This window comes from Talpa europaea, assembly GCF_964194135.1.
Source record: "Talpa europaea genome assembly, chromosome: 13".
In the NCBI taxonomy this organism is placed as follows: Eukaryota; Metazoa; Chordata; class Mammalia; order Eulipotyphla; family Talpidae; genus Talpa; species Talpa europaea.
This window is the reverse complement of record NC_140080.1, coordinates 11,243,392-11,263,928: the sequence shown is the minus strand read 5'-3', so window position 1 is coordinate 11,263,928 and position 20,537 is coordinate 11,243,392. Positions and strand designations below refer to the sequence as shown.

The 20,537-nt window shown below is 41.5% G+C and overlaps 1 protein-coding gene across 2 annotated transcripts in view; it reads right to left on the bottom strand.

Annotated features, from left to right (window-relative positions):
- The window catches only part of SYNPO2 (synaptopodin 2), a gene marked incomplete at both ends in the record, with an annotated part of 147,406 nt that overhangs the window by 12,669 nt on the left and 114,200 nt on the right, over positions 1 to 20,537 (bottom strand). For both annotated transcript variants that reach the window (XM_084252802.1, XM_084252803.1), the window contains 2 exons: positions 11,421 to 13,600; positions 16,143 to 16,954. In XM_084252802.1, the coding sequence (XP_084108928.1) occupies positions 11,421 to 13,600; positions 16,143 to 16,954 (2,992 nt within the window). The remainder of the gene's footprint in view (positions 1 to 11,420; positions 13,601 to 16,142; positions 16,955 to 20,537) is intronic.

Sequence of the window (20,537 nt, the reverse complement as noted above, 5' to 3'; positions counted from 1 at the left end):
AGGAGGTATCTGTTTGTCTTGAGAAGTTGTGAGAAATTATAGTCAGTTTACAGGCACTGGAAAGAAAATATGGGTGTCCTAGCCAGGGCTTCAAGGCAAAAAAAATGTATCATCAGCTTCTGCTTCTCCTTGCACCGGAAAAGTAATATATTTCACTTTAAGATGTTTTTTTCTTTCAAATCTCCTAGAATTAAAGTGGTAGTAAATTTTATCTTATGTTAGGTTTCTTAAGCTGCTTTTTTAAAGTATCGAGCTACATTAACATACTTACAAAATGTAAAAATCCAAATGCTTCCTTCAGAGCTATTTATGTAGAGAATTATAAAATCTTAGAAGGGATTTCGGAGATCGTGCAGTCCAGCTTTCATGAGGCATATAAGTTCTGCATAAAACCCACCTGATAGTTACCACAGGGGAAAAAGCATCAGATATGAAAACAGGTCAATTGGTTCCCTGGGGGGTCTGCTTCCTTACTTGCTGGGTAACTTTGGGCAATTTTCTTAACTTCTCTGAACTTCAGTTTCTGTATCAATTAAAAGGAAATGAGTGGCCTCCCTGGTGGAATAAAGGTTGAGTCTCGGCACTACCTACCACTATGGCCTGAGTTCGATCTCGACCAGGGAGCTGACCCACATATGGCACAGCAGACCTCTCTCTCTCCTGTCTCACCGCTGCTCCCCTCAGCAGTGTATTTCAGTAGATCTGCCTATTCTGCTCCACACTCTTGTCTCTGGTGAATCCTTTCGCCCCCCTCCCCCCACACCTCTGACTTACAACCCAATTCTTCTCTGCAAAAATAAATAAAATCTCAAAAAATAAAAAATAGAAAAAAGAAATGAGCATAGTCTCCAAACTAAATAAGGTAGTGACAACTAAATAAAATGCATTTATTAAAGCATTTCACACATATCATGTCAGAGTCTGTGTGTGGTTAGTTCCTTCTCCATCTCTGACAAGCTCTTGACGTTTTCTTAAGTTGATCCAAAATTTTCTGTCTCTTGCATTCATTTGGTCTAACTTTTTTCTTTCTTCTCCAAAAGAGACCTTTACTCTCTTACCCACATCACAGTTCCTCAAATATCCAGCACTCCTATCTTCTATTTGTCTTTCTCCTCCCAGTGGTAAAGGCACAAACATATATCTCATATTACAGAACTTCCAGGCACTTTATCCTCCTTTTTGTTTTAGAAATAAACTGGAGTGCGTCAAAGGTCTGCAAACAATACCCTTGCTGGGATCAAAGCAGCTACTCAGCAGGTCTACATGTTCCTTTGTCCAGCTCCTGCTTCTAAAAAGCAGCATCTCCTGGTCTTGAATTTTGTCAATCCACCATGCTCTTTGTTCATCTTAATGTTAAAATTAAACAAAAACATTGGGATCTTTCCCGGGAATCCCTAATTTCTCTGTAGTGTTGAAAATTTCACAATCGTATTGTTTTCATTAAAACCAAAAAAACTGACTAGCATTCAAAGTACTTCAAAATTCTCCTTTAGCCTAGATCTCAAAATAAGAATGTTTTGATACCTGCCAGAAAGATTTAAGTTAGTTATTAGTAGGACATTGGAGATAACAACCTTCTCCAGCCCTACTGCCAAGGGTAGTCATACAACCCCTTTCCCCAGAGGTAAGAAAAAGCAGCCCAGGAAAGATGGATAATTCCCTTCATTACATGATAAAATTGTATCATGCTATTCCTAGAAATATTTATTCTCAGTCTTGATTAGAAGCAGGGGGTCAGATAATATCAAAGTTTAAGGCTTCTTTATTCTTTTATTTAAAAGTAAAAAAAAAATACAAAACATTCAAAGCAAATTACAGGCAGCAAGCTTTGGAATGGCTGCTGTGCATTTTCTAACGGAGAAGAGAGTTTGCTACCCTCTGCTGGGCATTTGGGGGAAAAGTCGGCAAGATGGGGCTTCAGTGCCTGTTGATTCCACTTGGGTCGGGGCAAGCGCACATTGGAAGGCAGGTGCAGTTTACAAGTCTGGCTGCCGCTGACTGCGTGGACAGGAAAACTACATGGACTTTAAAAAATAAAGCTGATTTAAGTGCTTTGTTTGTTAGCATAGTGTTCTTCCAAAGTGTGGTTCACAGCCTTAGCATCAGAATCCTGAGGGTGTATATTACAAAAATAATTCCTGGGTTGCACCCAGACCTAGTAAATCAAAATTCCAAAGGTGGGGTTAAGCAGGGTTTTCATTTGCTCCTGGGAACCACTGTTGGAAAACTGTGTGGGAAGGTGATGAAGGAAGTTGTTGCTAAACAAAAGCACTATATATAAAGGAAATCCTTTTTAGTTGGTGAATTGAAGTGTAAAATTAAAATCATTACGTTCTAAGTGATATATTTGGCTTCGCTCTTTATTTCAAGACTATCACCCATGATGTCATAACATTTCACTGGATATTTACTAAGGCAGGATTCACAATCCATTTAGCCCATATTTAGTTTATATTAAGAATTATGATTGGCACCACTTGATAAGCATTATCAAGTAATCCAGTGGCCCAGTGTGACTTAAAAAAATCCTAATTGTGAAAGAATTGGTAAGACATGTTATTTATATTAGTTTATATAATTTATATTAGTTTAGCCTATTATTTATATTAGTTTAGCCTATTCAGCAGTGATTTTTAGTTTTGTAATCATTTCTTTATCCATCTGAGATATAACTAAAGAAAGAACTAACAAGTATGATTGCTTATTATTTTTTTAAAGAAAAATGTAAGTAAATGGCACAAAAGAAAGACTAAACTAAATCAATTTAACTGCATTTAAAACCAAAGCAATGTTGGACTCAGATAACATTTTCAGAATCTCAGCTTAACCTGACATTTTTCCTCTTTAAGATCAGTCAAAACTTCTGCTTCTGACTCAGGAGGATTCTAGAAGTATCAGAACACCCACGAAAACTCCCTGGGCAGCATGAAAGGTAGCTGGAATTTTATGTCTCCCCCACCCCGCATCAGTCACTCAACTTCTGAGAACTATTTTCACAACTTGCCCTGGGAGCTTGTTCTGTTCAGACCAAGGTTTCACTCTTCCTGTTTTTGGAAACTGATCATGCTTCTCAGGCGAGGGGATCAATTACTCTAAAAAGGCCAGGTTGCTGACCCTTTGTCCTGGGACAGTGCTGGGGAGGAGGGAGGACAGCTGCCCGCTGTGCCTGCAGAGGTCAGCCAGGCCCTGTCAGAGCCCCAGTGCTGCAGGCTGCATGGGGGAGACTGGGGCACAGGGGTGCCAACTGCTCTACTTTCTGTGCAGCAGGCCTCTTTACACTGCAGTCTGCCCATTAAAACCTTTCTCAAGACAGCAACTATTCTACTGGAGGATATATTTAAATTTATAAACATCCCCTGAGTAAGAGTTCTCTTTAGATTGTTAAGCATATCACCCTAATCTATTTCATATTGAACACAGTTATCACCCTTATCTATTTCATATTGAACACACAGTTTCTTTATAGAAGCTCAAAGCTATGGTTCCTTTTTGTTGTTATTGTTTAAATCGTAGGGCCAGTCTTTTTCAGTCCTGTCTCATTTTTGTGAGACACCACCACCAACACAATATCCACAAGAAAATTTGATGAAGTCAAATGCAGAGGAATATATAAAGCTTCAGTAAGATACTAAATACTAGAGAAGAAACAAATATTTCTAAAAGACTCCTAGGAATAGATTCCTCATGGCACGATAAGATTTATGCAGACACTGCTTCTGATTTTCCTATTTTAGTTGCATTAGTTTTCTCAAACTAGGACTGACAGCAGACAGCACACAAAAATCCTGTTTGTTAAGTGGGTGTTTTTCCCCTTGAAATAGTAGCTATTGTTTTCTGAATGCCCTTTACAATAGTGATAATAGCTAATGCATGGAATGCTTTCCACATCCCAAATACTCCTCTGTACACACAACACACGTTGACTCATTTAGTCTTCACAACAACTTGGGAGGTTACACCTCTTATTGTCTCCATTTCACAGCTGGGGGGACTGAGGCACAGAGGCTGCATTGTGTCTAAAGTGTCCCACCAGAAGAGGCAGTCCTGGGATTCAGATGCAGGCAATGTAGCCAGAGTCCACACTCTTCACCAGCACAAAATGTGACTGTGTACCCTCAGCATTTGCTGCATTACTCACCTAGACATGTGTGGGTTTCATTTAAGAAATGATTGGCTTTTTTAATTATTAAAAATGTGGGAGGCCATTTTTCCATTTTATTTGTTGCTAAAATTTGAGGACTTTCCATCACTCCTTTTCCTGGTGTAAAATGAGCACAGCTAGTTGGCTGAAAGTACGTTTTGCACTTGTTTTTGTGCATAATTAGTAATGAGTAAAATGTTATCTTTCCCCTACCACTGAGTTATAAGCAAATAGGCCAATGGAAGAAAAAAAAAAAAGTTTTCCCCCACTTGTACATATTTACAAGTGTCTTTTGCTTGTGAAACACTAAGGTCCTTCAGTATTTCTTACTTTAATTTGTGTACGGTTTAAGGTAACTTCTGAATTGTTTCTGAGACAGTTGTTAAGCTTATCCACTCTGAGGAACAATTCTTTCACTGTGACCTTTGTCTTCTTGGGATCAGATTAAGTGGCTTTGAGATTAAAGAATGGTTCTGGAGTTGACTGTTCAGTCTTGGCCTCACCACTTTGGACAAATTGCTTAACATTTTGGAACCTCAGTTTTCCCATCTGTAAAGTGGAAGGATAATAGGACCTGCTTCATGCTTCAGTCATGTTGTGATGACCGAAAAAGTTAATATTTGTAATCTTTCTTAGGCTTTTCCCCAGCACCTAGCATATAGGAAGCCCTCATAGTAGTCGCCTTCATAGTGGCTGTACTACCACTAAGGCCGTAACTCCCTGCAAATATAACAACTGGCTTCCACAGTTCACTTGGAACTTCATGTTCTCTCTCCTTTAAGCTAGTGATGGGAATGTTCAAACCCATGTTTAGAATCCATTAGAGAGATTCCTCAAGAGAGGCTTTCAAAATAACAATGAGACATAGTTTAAGAGGGAAAACAAAACAAAAAAACCTAGTGGAAAAAAAAAAAACCCAAAAACCAAAACATTAAGGTGTAAAATGTCCCTGCTGACACTCTGACAGAAATACAGAAATAGCTGTGGAGAAACCTTCCCTTGAGGACATTGCAGCAGGAAAGGTTTGCTGCCTCAAACAGGAGGGAATGAGGAAGTTTCTCCCTCCTCTGGGAGAAACTTCCAGAATGCTAAAATTCCAGTGACAACTGTTTTTTAGAGAGCAGTTTTTTGAAATACTGAAAAATTGTACTTCGCTCAGCATTATTCTATTTAGAATTATTCTTATTAAAGTGTTTCAAGTTATTGGTTTAGCAGCAAGCCAAATTGCAAGCTGATTCACTGCGCAGTAAAAAAGGTCCATGAATTATATCCTGTCAGAATGGCATAAGGCCAAGGAGAGTTTTTATTTTGTGTGAAGATTCTGGTTTTGCTTTATTTTTTTTTTTTTTTACATTCCTGTCCATTCCCGGCCCATGAGTATCACCTAGCCATCATGAAAAAAGAAAATAAAAATCACTGTCCTGTCAAGTCCATCTGTTTTACTTATAAAATAAATGCTTCTTTCTCAGAGACTGGTTTTCACTTCCAACTTATAGATTAGCCTCCGACTTCATGAGCCATCTTATGAAACTAGTGGGGTCCTCCCTAAAGTTATACAATGTGGCCAAAGCCACATTCGCTTCCTCAGTGAATCACTTTGGTGGGTACACAGAGACTAGGTCTCAGGCAGGGGGACCCAGGGGTTTAATGAGATACTATGTGGAGTCTTAGGGCGAGTCCAGCGTGGAATGTCAGACCAACAGCTAGGTCTACCCTAGCCTGCACCTCAGAGGGCAGTGGTCACTGGACACTTGGTTAGTTTCTCTGGGCTTCCGCTGCCTCCTCTGTAAAATGGAAATAACCACCTTCCCTCTCAGGCAGTCCTACAGAGTAAGTGGAATCTCTGTGTAATTGGCTGAAAGCGTGTGTTCAGACTGATTCCAGGGTCTACCGCCTCACGCTGTACCTTCTTGGGCAGGTTATTCAGCCTCTTGTGCCCTACCTATTATCTGTTTGTGGAGAACGCTACTGGTATCTGTCTCACAAGGATCACTGATTGAAAGAGCTAACTTATGAAAGGTACTGGACACCACTGAGGGCGCAAAGTTTGTGTTCAGGCACTGGTTGCTGTTGTTAGCGCTCACGTAACACAGTTCGTGGACAGAGCAGAGACTTACTACATCAGGCCCTACCCTTTTCTCAGGCCTGCCTTGTCTCAGGTCTCACCAGGTGATCTGAATGGCAGCCACGGCTTTCTCCATCCCCACCTTTACGCCTGACTCAGCCTCTAGGTGGGTTTGAGGACAGAGCATTCCACCAAACCAAGGTATCAAAGATTCCCCAGACTTCAACAATGTCTCCTGAAGCAAAAGTAAAACACTTTGCATTTTGGTAGTTACTTTGAAGAACACTTTTTCTAGTATGTGTATTTCTTTTCAACTCAGAGCCAGTTACAGCCTTTGATAATTTTTTCCCCCACCAACAAATCAGTAACAGAAGCTCAAGAAGTAGGGTCTGTGATGGCAGGATTCCTCCTTGGTACATCTGAGTATTATTATTATTTAGAGTATTATTATCAAGCTGAGGAAGGAAAGCAGGCAGGAAAGTAGGTCCTTGTGATTATTTTTATTAGGGACCTTGAAGGTATATTTCACCAGTTTAAACACACATAGTTGTGAGAAACATGTAAAAAAGAGGTTTACATGAGTTTTACATTTGGAATCAAAAAGAAAAAACTTTAAAAGTTTATGGATCAACAACCAAAAATTATTCAAGTTATAGGAACCTATAGAAGCCTAAATTTCTCTCTTCATGCTCGAGATTTACTTTATTAGCTGGCAGCCCTTCGATAAAATCTGGAATTTGAGAAGTGTCTGACAGGAGTTAGCACTTTTTAAATTAAATCTCTCTGTATTAATTGCCTTTGAGTAGTAAGTTCTATGATTTCCAAGTCCAAACGGTAGTATACACACACCTATCATAGAAATGTACTCATCTGTCAAAATCTGAAAAATTGACTACACCTGATAATATCAAGGAAAGGAGAGTTTTGGTTTTGGGCTCCTCCCAAAGAATATTTTTTATTGGTCTGATGCTCCACTTAAAAAAAAAAATCATGGAGATCAGAGACAGGCTCTGAGCAGTTTTGTAGGGTGTTTAGGTCCGATGGGAATTTGCTAGTTTGCTTCGGGCCTCAGCCAACCCTGGGGGAAAGTCTACAGAAGAATTCAATTCTGCCTTTTCCCAGAATACTTGTTGATGAACTCAGCAGTGTTGAAGTGTTACATGAGTCTTTGTGTCCCCCAGGGTCCAGTGATAAGGGGACATGAGACCCAGCAAGGGTCAACATTTCTGGGAATATCATGTGGGTTCTTAGAATATACAAATATTTCTCATGAACCCATAGCACTTTTTAAAACAAACTCAGTGACTCTGATCTTTGGACAGAGCAAGAACACAGCCCACCATGTCCCTCTGGAAGGCTTCTAAGCGTGTAGCTTTTCTGAAAACAATCACTTCTGTTTGATGGCCACGACTTCAAATACTCTTCCTGCTGAGCCAGTGGTGACTCATGAAACAGAAACAGGTTTCAGGAACTCACCCTTAGAATGTGGGTACTGGAAGCTTCTCTAATTTATAAGTGGATGAAATGATACCCAGCAAGGAGCTTTTGTTCAAAAGATTAAATTCAAACTCAGACACTGTCAAGCGTCTTCTCCAAGAGCCATCACTAGAAAAGACATAGAGCCAAGATTTTGAAATGCCAGTCGGCAGCAAAATGACCGTGTGTGTTCTTTAACCCAGAACTTTAAATAGGACAACAGCCCCACATGTTAGTATACCCCTGTGGATGCAAATCATTTGTTTTCTATTTCTCAGGTGTGTCTCTTGCTGCCAGGTTAGACTTCCTGCCAATGACAGTGATGTCACCAAGCTGTCTACAGAACCCACTTCTTGAAAGGAGCTGGCAGCTCCAGAACAGTGAAGAAAACGGGCTTATTTCAAAGAACTATTTGTAACTCATTTTTCAGTTTTCCTCAGTTAAAACGAGTTGCTTCTTATGATGATTAAATGAGATACACGCTATTATTAATATGCTAGATATATGTTGTTGCTCAACCATTTATACACACTCATCAGGCTGGTCAGCCAAGCGTGTCTCACAAAACATCTCCCTAAAAAATGCCTGCCTTATATTATCAACGGCAAGTCAGGATGAAGAAAGCATGTTTTCCTTCTTACAACAGAATGTGTCTATTTTTGAAACATTAGAAATAAAACTGTAAATGCTCTAAGATAAATGTGACAATATTCTGATTCCCAATCTTACCAGTTCTGTGACTCAGTCCTTCCTCCTATAGGACTGAGAGGAATATGCTGTTTCTATCCACACAGCACCTCTCTTCCTAGAATCTCTATGTGCATACTCACTGTAGCACAACATTCCTGTCAGGGAGAGAGGTTGGAGATATTATTGAGGGGAAACTCATGGAAAGAAATTTGCCTAAGGACCTGTAGCAAATCAGTGAATACGACGACTTCTTATTTTCTATTCAGTGCCTGAAGACCATGCAGCAGACTGCTGGGGCTCATCTACAGAAGGCAGCTAACTCAACACTGGCACCCAGTAAAAGGCTGCTGCTATTGTGAAGACAACGAGCACCTGACTTAGATAATAAGCTAATAAAGAACAAGGGAAAAGGCAAAGGACTAAAAACCAAACAAAAACTGCCACTTCTAACCCCACAAGCAGCCAACCAGCCAGCCAGCCCCACATCTGCCACATGGCGAAGCCAGCAATACCCAGAGCTCAATGGCACCCAGAGGGAGTGAAGTCGAGGTCATGAATTCTAAGTGCCCCACCCCCCATGCTGATATCATTTCCATGGCTCCTACCAGAAAGTGGTGCACAAACCTTACATGGCTTATTCGGCAGGCAAGGCCAAGGGAGGCAACTGGGTGCCTTGTGGGTCAAGGTGAGACACATACTACCAGTTCCCAGTCCAAGTCATGGAAGCTCTGACTCCATGTCTGGTTTTGGGGGAATCCCCTGACAGTCCCAGTTGTGGTAGTTGTTATGTCTTTAGTCATCCACTCCAAACAGTGGCCCTGCTCAGCTTGCCACCTGTCAAACAGGAAGTGGACCAAACACACTTCTCATTCCTACATGCCACAGACCACAGGACAACTGGGAACACTTCTGGGTTATGACAATCCTGGGCTACTTTTTGAACTGATGATCTCAAATTCACTACCGTGCATTCCGTTCTCTTTCCTCTAAATCATGCCGTTCTTTAAATGCTATGTTAAGAATGCAAACTCATAAAAGTGATCTCCTTTCCTGCTTCACCTTAAAAAGACTTGTTTGGTTGTTCTAATAGAAAAGAATGCAAAATACACAGCCTTCGACGGACTTCCTCTTCAGGGAACAAGCAGGGCACACAATAGTGTTATATAATGGATAGATTGCTTTTTCCTTTATCCTGTATTAATCTCCTAATTGATTTCCTAAAAAGGCAAATAAGAGGCCCAGCTGCATCCTGTGGTTTTAACTTCTAGGTAAACCACAACCAAAGGCGTGGAAGATTTTCTAGAGAAAAAGCAGAAGAATCGGCCCCATTGTTCCGTAGATGACTTAATTTTCCTCTTGTGCATTAGCTTTAGAAATACCTAGGTTTTGAGTTTTATGGAGACATGAACATGCTCACCCAAAAAGGAATTTCAGATGTTCTGGGGGTGATATAAGAGAAATATCAGAAATGACATAGTCTGAAGAGTTCACACAAAGAAGATTAAAAAAAAATACATACATTGAACAGATAAAGAAGAAAGTAGTATTTTAATAGGATAGCGAAAAATATAGTAGGTTGACAGTGACAGCAGAAAAAGAACAGGAATACAGATACTTCCAGAGAATTAAAATGGTACCATGTGTTTTCAAATCAGACAAGCTTTATGAGAGGTCTCTAAGTATCTCCTGCATTGAGTAGGTGGTTTTCCTTGGAGCTGTCAAGGATTCTTTGTGGTTCTCTACATTCATTCACGTTGAATACTTTCCATGGTTGGTCAGACTCAGACTTAAAATAGCTATAAGAAAGGTCTTCAGGTTCACTGTCAATGCCATTAATAACTTCATAGCCAGCTGGATGACGGCATGGTTTGTGGCCAATCCAAATTTACAAGGTAACCTTGCCTGACTCCTCCTGGTCCATCAAATATAAATAATAAAGCAAAGGTGCGAGACTAGAATTGCAAGGAACAGTGGGGATAAGCAAAAAGCAAAACACAAGAAAAAAATCTGTGCAGTCACTCAGAAATGACTCTAGTCATTGTGTGTTCTCATCCTACAACTTCCCCACACACAGGGGGTTCCTTCTGCTTCACAATCCACCCCTTTTATTGCCAACCTTCATGCCTCAAGCATGTGGTTTCCCAAAGGAAAGCAATAGTCACAGGTACCTTTGTCTGCAACCTGCTCACCTTTCTATATGTGACCCCATTATACTCGACTCTACCACTTGCCTCAGCCAAGGAAAACTTGTGCTTTCATGGGCAACTGGATGTTCTCGAATAGTTTCTCAGTAACTGGGGAGGGAGGATGGAAATCAATCACAAAGGATAATTATCTTCTTGTCCTCTCCTGTTTATTTTAATGATGTCTTCTGAAGTGAGTTAATATATGTAGAATATCTGGCAAGGAAGCTAATACCCAATAAGTGCACAGTAATTATTACATCCTTTCTTCTTCTTACCCCCTCACTAAACTATGTACATTAAAACAATCCCCATGGTAGCTTCTCCAGGATATCAAGCAGGTGGCTGAGGTGGCCAGAGCAGAGTTGACCTGTCCTCAATAAATTTCTTATCCCTTAATATAATAGAGATAAAGCACTACTTAAAAAGGAAATCTCAGTTATCTCAAGTTATATTCTCACTACACTTGAGCCTTTTCACCATGGAAGCACAGCAGTTGTGTGACATAAAGGCAGGCTGTGTCCCGATGTTTGACAACACCCATCAATCTTTCTCATGGCTAACAAATAAATCCTAAGTATCCTGCTTACTTAACAGAAGGGCACATGTCTATTTGGGATGCTCCCAGATTTTTTTAGTGTGCAAAGGAGATAAATAGACTTAAAATCAATCTGAGTTCGATTTTTAACTCATTATAAATAGGCTTCTTGGACCCAGATTGGAAGGTGACATGTGAAATTAAGTAAGTTGAGGACTTGCTAGGCATTCTGAGGGACTCAAGTACCACTGCAAACAATTTGTTTCAAGCAAAATGGACACGGCCTCAGCTACCAGATTACTCTTGCACAACAGATGGTTTCCACACCTGAACTGTGACACCACTTTTCTTGGCTGAGAACTTCGGCCTGGGTGCCACAAAATAGGATGTTGAGGCTGATTCTTGCTTTGGAGGGGTGGAAAGGGCCGCTGGCACCGGGGATGCGCTGACTGGGGAGGTGGCCTCTGCATAGAAGGCAGGCTGAGAACTATAGGCTGGGACGGAGTATACGGAGGAGGCCTGCGCGTTGATGGGCGAGCCAGCACTCACTGCCCGGGGAGGGAGAGCTTGTTTCATGGCTGGCACTGAATTGACCTTGACTGACGCCTTTTGGGGGAGGCTATCCTTTGCATCTGGAGGCTGGAAAGTAAACAAGGACGCATTGAGCTGATAAGGCTGGTGCTTCATGACGTCCAAAGCATTGAGGGGTTTCTTGCCCTTCTTCTTGCTCGTTTTGGAGGCCTGTGGGGCCGAGGGCTGAGACTTGATGGCGGCCAGTGGGTAGGAGGGGGAGTGGATGGGATTGTAGGCGATAGGAGGCGGAGCTCGGACATTGGAGGAGTACTTCCAACTCGCAGGGAGAGATGGAGTGGGAGACTGGGAGCGAGCGGCGTGCGCCTGTACCGTTTCTGAATCTACCACGTATTTCTCCATCCTCGACTGCCTTTTCGCAAAGAGCTGGGCTCCCCTCCCACTCATTCCTGGAAGCTCCGTGGATGGTCCCGCCGCATTGGCGTGTGCAGTGTTTACTATGGTTGCGGGAGGGTTCGGCTTGGGTAAGTAATTCTGACTGGCTACTGCCACCTGCGGTCCTTTGAAGGGACCAGCCACGTTCTGGACACTGGCGGGCCGAGCAGGGTAAGAAGGCTGGGCTACCTTGATGGAGGAGACCACGACGCCCTGGGAAAGGGTGGGCGTGGGGAAGGCAGGCGGCTGGGTGGGAGCCACCCCTGGCGACCAGGCTGGAGAAACTGGAGTGACCGGCTGGGAGGAAGACTTGATGGCAGGTTTCGGAGCGACAGGAGGTGGGGTCTTTTGTTTAGCGGAGGCACTCTGCATAAAATTGCAAGCCTCAGCTCCCAAACTGAGGTAGTCCTCTTCAGGACCGGAATCGCCTCCAGCTCCGGTGCTGCGTTTGCCTTCTGAATTTTGAAGAAGTGACAAGAGTTCAGGATTGGGGCTCACTTTGGGCTCTTTAAAGGTGAACATGGGTTTCGTCGTGCTTCTTCTTTTGGCCTCCTGCAAGATTCCTGTTTTTTTTGCTGGAACCGCGATCCTTTCGTCCCGGGAAGCTATGCGTTCAGATGAATCGTAAAAGGCTGGCTGGGACCATGGGGCAGGCTGGGGCCAGGGGGGCGGCAGGGCTGGGCCTGCAATGGGACTCGGCACTGCTCTGGAGAAGGCTTCGGGTGGAGGGGTGACCGCAGAGTATGGCGGAGGCGCAGGAAAGTCTGCCGTGGGACTTGTCACACTGCGGGTTGGGGAGAAGGGGGCTGCTGGCTGGTTCACAGACCCGGGGAAGGGCTTGGCCGTTCTGTTCATAGGGGTCATCCGCTGGGCTTCTGCTGTCTCAGACATCCCACTGAAGCCGTTCTGTTGGGGCAGGTGACCCAGGCCCTGGTTCATGTGCATGTAGCTTCTGTTCACAGAGCTCTGCATACTCACAGACTCTTGTTCCTTCCTCTGGTAAGACGTCAGGGTACTCAGGCCATCTGTATGGGCAGCGTCCGGTTCTCTGCCTGAAATTCCACCCACACTTTCCTCCTCTTTTTGGGCGGTGATCTGATCCATCCTCTCCCTCCTCTTGGCAAACATGAGGGCCCCTTTGCCTGTGGTGTCTGGCAACATCTCCATCTTGTCGCCTCTGTTCGTTTTCTTTTCAATGTCCACTAGTCCAGAATCCCAGTCGAAGTTCACAGCTTGGGTCGTGTCGTCAATGTCAGACAGTAACTCTTCATCCACCTCAGATTCGCTGGCGCCAAGAAATGCTGCTTCACTTGTGTCCTCCCTGTCGCCTTCCTCCTCCTGTTCGTCTGCCTCTCGCTCAAGCTCGCCAGTCCCGTAGCTGATGAGGGTGTACTTCTTGGCCCTCTTCCGGCGCTTCTTAAACATCAACACCCCCTTGGAGTTGGGATTGGGGGCATCTGTTAGAAGGAGGGCAATGCTTTTGCATTTAGATTTTGCTTCTTTCACCTGCTTCTCTGATAGGCTTTCACTCCTCCTGAGCCCTAGGGAAAGCACAAAAACTGAATTGAAGTATTCAAGGAAGACTCCACAGCAACCTAGAAAGGGACTCTTTGGAAGGGGGTGGGGATTAATATGGAAAAGCATGTTTTTCAATTGGCTGCTGAATTTTGAAGGGATCCATCTCATTTCAGCCTCTTTTTTAGATTTACACTTCTACAATGATATATACACACATATTTCTGTTTCATTTGAAGATGTAATGCTCATGCAAACATTTTTATACATGTTCATTGGAATATATGTTTCATAATTTGTTTCTGATAGGATCCTTAGACTTTAACAGTTAAAAACTGGTTAGTAAGTATCAATTAATAGGATATAATTAAAAATTAAAAAGGAAATAACTTAAGGACAATATTTTCTGAAAAACAAATCTTGGGTTTCCGTATTTAAAAATTAAATGTCAATATAAAGCTGTTTCCAAACATTTTTATTTTTAAAATAATAATTTATTCTTTTAGGATTCTCTCATCAGGTATCACTACTCTGACGCCCCCACAACCTGCATTCACAGTTACATAATGCAAATTTTAAAAAATGGAATGAATAACAATTGATGATAAACCAATATTTAATTAATCAATAATAAATAACAATTAGCCCATAATTATAATAATTCAGAAAACTAGATCACTGTGGACACATATAAGAAATTTTGGCTACAAAGTAGTCTAAATAAATTTGTTAATTTGTTGCTATTTCGGAAGTACAAAACTACTTCAGCTGCAGCAAGCATAAATCTTGGAGAAATTTTAAAATTACATTAGCTACCCTTTTAACTATGAATAACAACTGATACAGAAATTAAGTCATTTAAAATTATATTTGATAGTTTTAAAGTAACAAAAAAATGCCTATTTATAAATTTAAATTTTTATTATTGTTTCGAAAATAAATTGCTGGAAAAGTAATGTATACCGTTAGTTATATTACATAGTTAGTGATAATGAGCATGATTCACAAAAGAAGTTCTGAGTGCCTCAACATCATGAAATGGAAATTTCAGGGGGAAAATTGAATATTTTATGATTGAAAATTGCTCTTTTGTCATTGGGGAAAAACATCAGATTTAATGATAATTTTTTTTAAATGACAGATATTTTAAAAATAAAATATCATCAGAGGAAATAGTTTTATAACAAAGCTACAGATCAAGTTTTATCTTCAGAGAAAAACAGCAAAAAGGGTAGTCATTCCTGAAAGTTGCTCCTTTTGGAGTAGTGTTATACAACTTACAATGAAATTGACAGTCACAGTTGCAGTTGTTGCTGGCTTCACAGCCAACATCTAAAGTATGTGAGTGCTGCATTTATACACTTGTTTAATATGCTATAAATATGAACACAAATACAGATGCTTAAAGTATACAGAATGATTAACAGCACTTGCTGATAAGCTACAAATGGTTATGCTAAAAATATGCTCTGAAAGGAGTAACAGTGGTTAGAAGATTTAACATGCAACTTGGGGATGGGTCTTACTGCCTTCTTTTGTAGAAGACATCTGCAAGGTTGGCATATTTCTTTTGCTCAACCTTTTCTTAAATATATTTTTACTGCAGTAACATTGGGTTTATAACATCCTCTAAATTTCAGGTATACAGCATTTACCACTCTTCTTTAAACAATCCAGTTCATTACTGATGTGGATCATACATACATACATGCAAATAAATGCCTTTACCTGTCAGCCTTCACATCTGCAAATGAAATCCCAAAATTTGTGTGTATATAACTTAAAAGAAAACAACAAAAATCCTAACACCTAACTGCCATTCTTACTTGCCTGTGTGTAATCACTCCCCTGGGTCAAAAAAATGACATAAAATCCTTGAATTTCATGTTTGCACACATGTAAAGGCTACCCCATGGCTCGGGAGCCTGACTTCTGTGTCTAGAAGGTAGATGAAGCTCTGCAGTCTAGTGAAACTTTACAACACAGCGAGGATCATGTATCTGCTCGGTATTCCACATGCCCTTGTCCATCAAACTCACTTCTGCAAGCATCATCAGGCTGCACAATGACTTTTTTCAAAACGAGAGTCTGCTTTTAATATCAGTGGTGGAGTCTGTGTTTTAAAGACACCTCTCAGCAGCAGACTCCATCGTTTTTGACATTTAAACTTGAGTCCACATGACTCCAGATACTCTAGTGGGCTATTTTAACATGAACTATTACAAACATTCTGACACAAATCCAAAAGGCACAGTGACAATAATGTTTTCTTTGAACAGTTCCTATGCCTTTTGGGGGATAAAAGCAAGGGCACCAAAGACATTCCAGTCTAGAAAATTCAAAGAACTAGAAACTAGAAAGTCTAAACTTGTTGCTTCCAATGCAGAAACTGTAGTTCTCCACAAATTCAGCTTTGTGCATTAACACAATTTTACTTAAAAACCAATGAGAGACATAAGAAAACTATTTAAGAACAAGAATAAAAAAATCCATGCAGGGGGAGCAGCAAACACCCTAAGCTCCCAGGCCCCTTGCAACAGCCCTGCAATGACCCCAGGCAGGACTTACGTGCGTGGCGTGCTCTGTGCTTGTGAGGTCTGCTGTGATCCCTTTCTGAGCGTGGATCTTCTCCCTGCTCAGTGCCTTCTGATGAGACTGCAAAGGATACCAGAGAAGGAGGTGCTTCTGACTGCCCTCCTTCCACTGGAGAATCCACACACCCCCTTGCTGCCGGCAGCCTGCACCCTTCTGTCTTCTGCCTGTCAGAGCAGTCGAGGATCACTTCCACGTGGGGCTGCCCTGCGTCTCCTGCTTCACTCCCCTGGATGACTCTCAGCCCTGTGCCTCTGGAGAGCTGGATTATCTTGCTGGACTTCAGAGAAGGGTCCTCTGGCTCATGGGCAGGGATTGAATTTAGGTGGGCAATTCCATCGTGTTGTAAGTCAGGGTCTGGGGCAGGAGGCTTAGATTTTTCAGCTCCTAGGAGGGCTACAACCGGGACACTAGGGCGCTGGTGCCTCTCCTGTGAAAGGGACAGCTGGAGCTCGATCACAGGGCCCAGCTGTCCAGCTTCTGCCTTCTCCCTTAAGAGAATCTCCTCCGCTAAGCATCCTCTTTGAGAGTCGGGCATGTGGGGGTCTACATGGCAGCTCAGGCCCGTTTCTTCTTTTTTGTTTCCTGAGCAAGCGGGGCGATTTCCTTGGTCCTCAGCTAAGGAAGCTCTGCTGTGGGCAGGGGTGATGTACAACTCTCTGCACTGGCTCGGTGGGGCTGGTCGGATCTGCAGGGTGGTACTTTGCATGTATCCCTCCTGGGTGAGATGCTCATGGTTTTGGTGTTCTGTTTCAGAGATCACAGTCTCACTAATCCCACTGGATGGTCTGCACACAGAAAAATCATCCCAGACAGTTAAATCAGAGTGGGTGACAGTTAAATCAGAGAACTCTCTGACACTTTCATGATGTTTAATACACGATGATAGTCAAAATATTTCCTCCCAAATGTCAACTAAAAAATATCTTAAAACAGAAATTGGCAACATGTTTGTATTATTTCAAGATCTTCCAAATAAACTTTTCTTTAAAGCAAAGAAAAAATGCTCATTTAAGATTATGATAAATCCACCCTAAATTCACTTTTTTTTTTTTTTTTAAAGCTAAGTTAGAGCTATATGGATACCTTTTATCTGTAATTATTTGGGCATTTTAAAGAAACCTTGTTTGTGATAGTGACAAAGAGTTTCACTCTTATTGACTGAGTTTCAGTCTGGGCATTATAAAGTCATACAAACATACTCAGCAGCTTCTGAGGCATATTAATATGCAGATAATTCAAGAAATACTTTTAGAGGCTGTGCTTTCTTGAAAGGAATGAAATAGAAGCTGTTTTTTAAGCCCCAGTGAGCATGTGTTTTGTAATAAGTGGACCCTAGCCCAGAACGCTTGTGTAAAGTGAAATCCTTTCCATGCTGCAATGAATCATTGAGTCATGGAGTATTTATAATCAGAGATGTCTCCCTTTTCCTACTTGAACCTGTCTCTTGGAGCATTTCCTTTTAGGCTCTCTGAAGTCAAAGGGATCCTTACTCTCTCAGCTAAGGAGCCCAAAGCTATTCAGCACAATCCTTGATTTTGGATTTAAACATTATAGATTGGTTCTGCAAATTTGGGCTTGCAACAAGCAATGTCCGTTTAGGGGAGAAACAAATTCATGCTAAAGCTCCAAAACTTTCAGTTTCTTTTAGGACTTCATTCACAGGAAAGCTGGAGAACATGCCTTCATTTCTTAGATTTTAAGTTTTTTTTTAGGAAACAGCAATCACTCTCTCTGCCCCTTTCTGCCTCCTTGAAAATGCACCCTAAACAATGCAGGATCATCATTTGAGGGTAGTGACCCCCTACTTGTATTCTACTAGGGGAGTCTGTGTTAGAATTTATGTATTAGTAGAATTTTAGACCAATGTTCAAAATAAATACTCCTGAATTTGCTTTTGACTGCATTTAGCAAAGTAAACCATAAACAAAAACAAACAATGAGATGAAACGCAATTATCTCTATGCAAGTAATCTATAAAGCTCCCTGGTAATACAAAAATATTAAAACAGTATTTTAAAGACATGATGACTGCCAATTAGATCTTTCTTTTATAGAAATTGATGAATATACTCTATGTAACTGAATTTGAGGGTACCAAAAGGTCAGAGAGTTTTAAGTTAGGAAGGCCTCAGGATGGAAGTAGATTAAATCACTTTGAATTATGTTAGCAATCAGTTACAAAGCTGAGAAGAGAGTAGCTTGAATTCATTCCAGCCTAACAGGCTGCAGTACAGGCAAATGGGTCAGATAAATGTTAACATTTATTGGTAGCCCAGATAAAACAGATATGTATCAACAAAAACCATAAAAAGTGTAGAGATTGCAGCTTTATACTTGAAAATATTCAGTTCCATTCAGTCTATGTAGGTACTCAATTCCACAATTTATGTCATAATTACCTTAATATCTTATTTTTTGTTATCTTAACATTTTTTTAAATTTTTTTTAAATAAGTACCTTATTCTTTTTTTTTTTTTTTAAAGATTTATTTTATTTATTTATACAAGCACTGGGTACAGTCAGAAGCACGGGAGGGTGAGAGAATTCACCAGAGCCAGAGCGGGGAACAGAACAGGCAGAGGGACCAAAGACACTGCTGAGGGGAGCAGCGGGCGGCAGGAGAGGTCTGCGCGCCATGTGGGACCCTCCTCCGGTGGCTGGGGAGCAGCCGGGGATCGAACCGGCGCTGCAGAGGCAGCGGGCAGCTTCGCAACCCAGCGTTCAACCGCTGCGCCACCGGGGAGGCCCATATCTTAACATTTTAATAAAATATAAGACAACAGAGACTTACTGTTCAAGGGGTCTTTTAAGCTAGTCTGACCCAGCTATCTCTCTGGGCAATAACCCATAAGAAAAGAAATAAGCCACTCTTCCCTTGTAGCAGGTGACAGATAGCTGAGTGAGATCTAATATCTTTTTTTTAAAGATTTATTTATTTATGCATACAAGAGCTGAGGCACAGGCCAGAGATGCAGGGGTGAAATGATTCACCAGAGACAGAGTGGGGAACAGAACAGGCAGATTGACTGAAATACACTGCTGAGGGGAGCAGTGGGCGAGACAGGAGAGGTCTGCTGCTCCATGTGGTTGCTCCCTGGCCGGCTGGAGATGGAACTCATGCTGCAGAGGCTGCGGACTGCTTCATGGTGCAGTGCTTAACCCCTTGTGCCACCAGGGTGGCCCTGAGATCTAATATCTAATTCCAGGTAGCGATGTCCAGGTATCTAGAGTGATGGTGGTGATGATGACTGCATTTGAACTAATTTTAATTCAAGATGTCATGCTTTATCTCATCAAATAATTATGTATTTTTGTAAAATGTAAAAATAATCAAGAGAAAACAATACTCATGAATCCAATTATAAAAAACAGAGAAAAGAAAGAATTAGTGAAAAATGAATGAATAAATAAAGCAGAAAACTGGTCACTTCTTTTTGAAAATGAATCTGTACCTAAGACTCAGCTTTGAACCCCAAGGATTTTCCAATGACAGTCTGGCAATCAAAACAAGAAGGGGAAGTCCCAGAACACAAATGTGTTCCAAAGACTCTGGCCTAAAGACACTAAAAAGGGAGTATGTTGGAAAAGATTTTTCCCCATTTTGGATATGATGAAAGCTTCACAGAAAATACAATCTTCAAATATCTGAGAGATCGATGCCTGATAAGGGCACCGTGGCCACACGTGGCAGCCTTCCTTTCAGGAGCAGTTTGAGGAATAGGTAGGATCCTAAAGCCTAAGGGCTTTAACACTGGATTTGATGGGTGAGTATCTAGATGGGCGATTTTAAGAATCATGCTGGATTCCTCTTATTTTCACAAAATTTTGGCCATAGATTTCATGTTTGTAGAGAAACAGAATCATATTGGGTGATTATCAGAGGGATAAAGCTGTAGCAGTTTCTGAAGATTTAAGCTAAAGCCTAGAGGGCTGTGGGATTCTGTATAAGACAACTTCTACCTCTTCCTGAAGGCTGCAGTAAAGGAAGCCAGTGCTTTGCTACTGGGATTTATCATAATTCGAGGGTCAAGTTAGGGCCTCCCTTGCAAAGGTAGTAAGGCTTGTACTGTGATTTGCACACTGTAAAAATGTTGATATGATAGCTTTTTGTTATCTTCTCCCATTATCTTTTTCATGCTTACAGTTGACTTAAGGAATGATGTGGAGATGTGGCATGTGAAGAGATCAAATTGGCGAGTGAACTGCAGTAATAGGACAAACCTCCATTTTAACCAAATGCTTTTGCTTACCCAAACATTGATTTCTGACAAGCAGAAATCTGGCAGCTTTATTTTTTTTTAAGATTTATTTATTTTTATACAAGAAGTGGGGTACAGGCCAGATGTGCAAGAGGGTGAGAGGATTCAC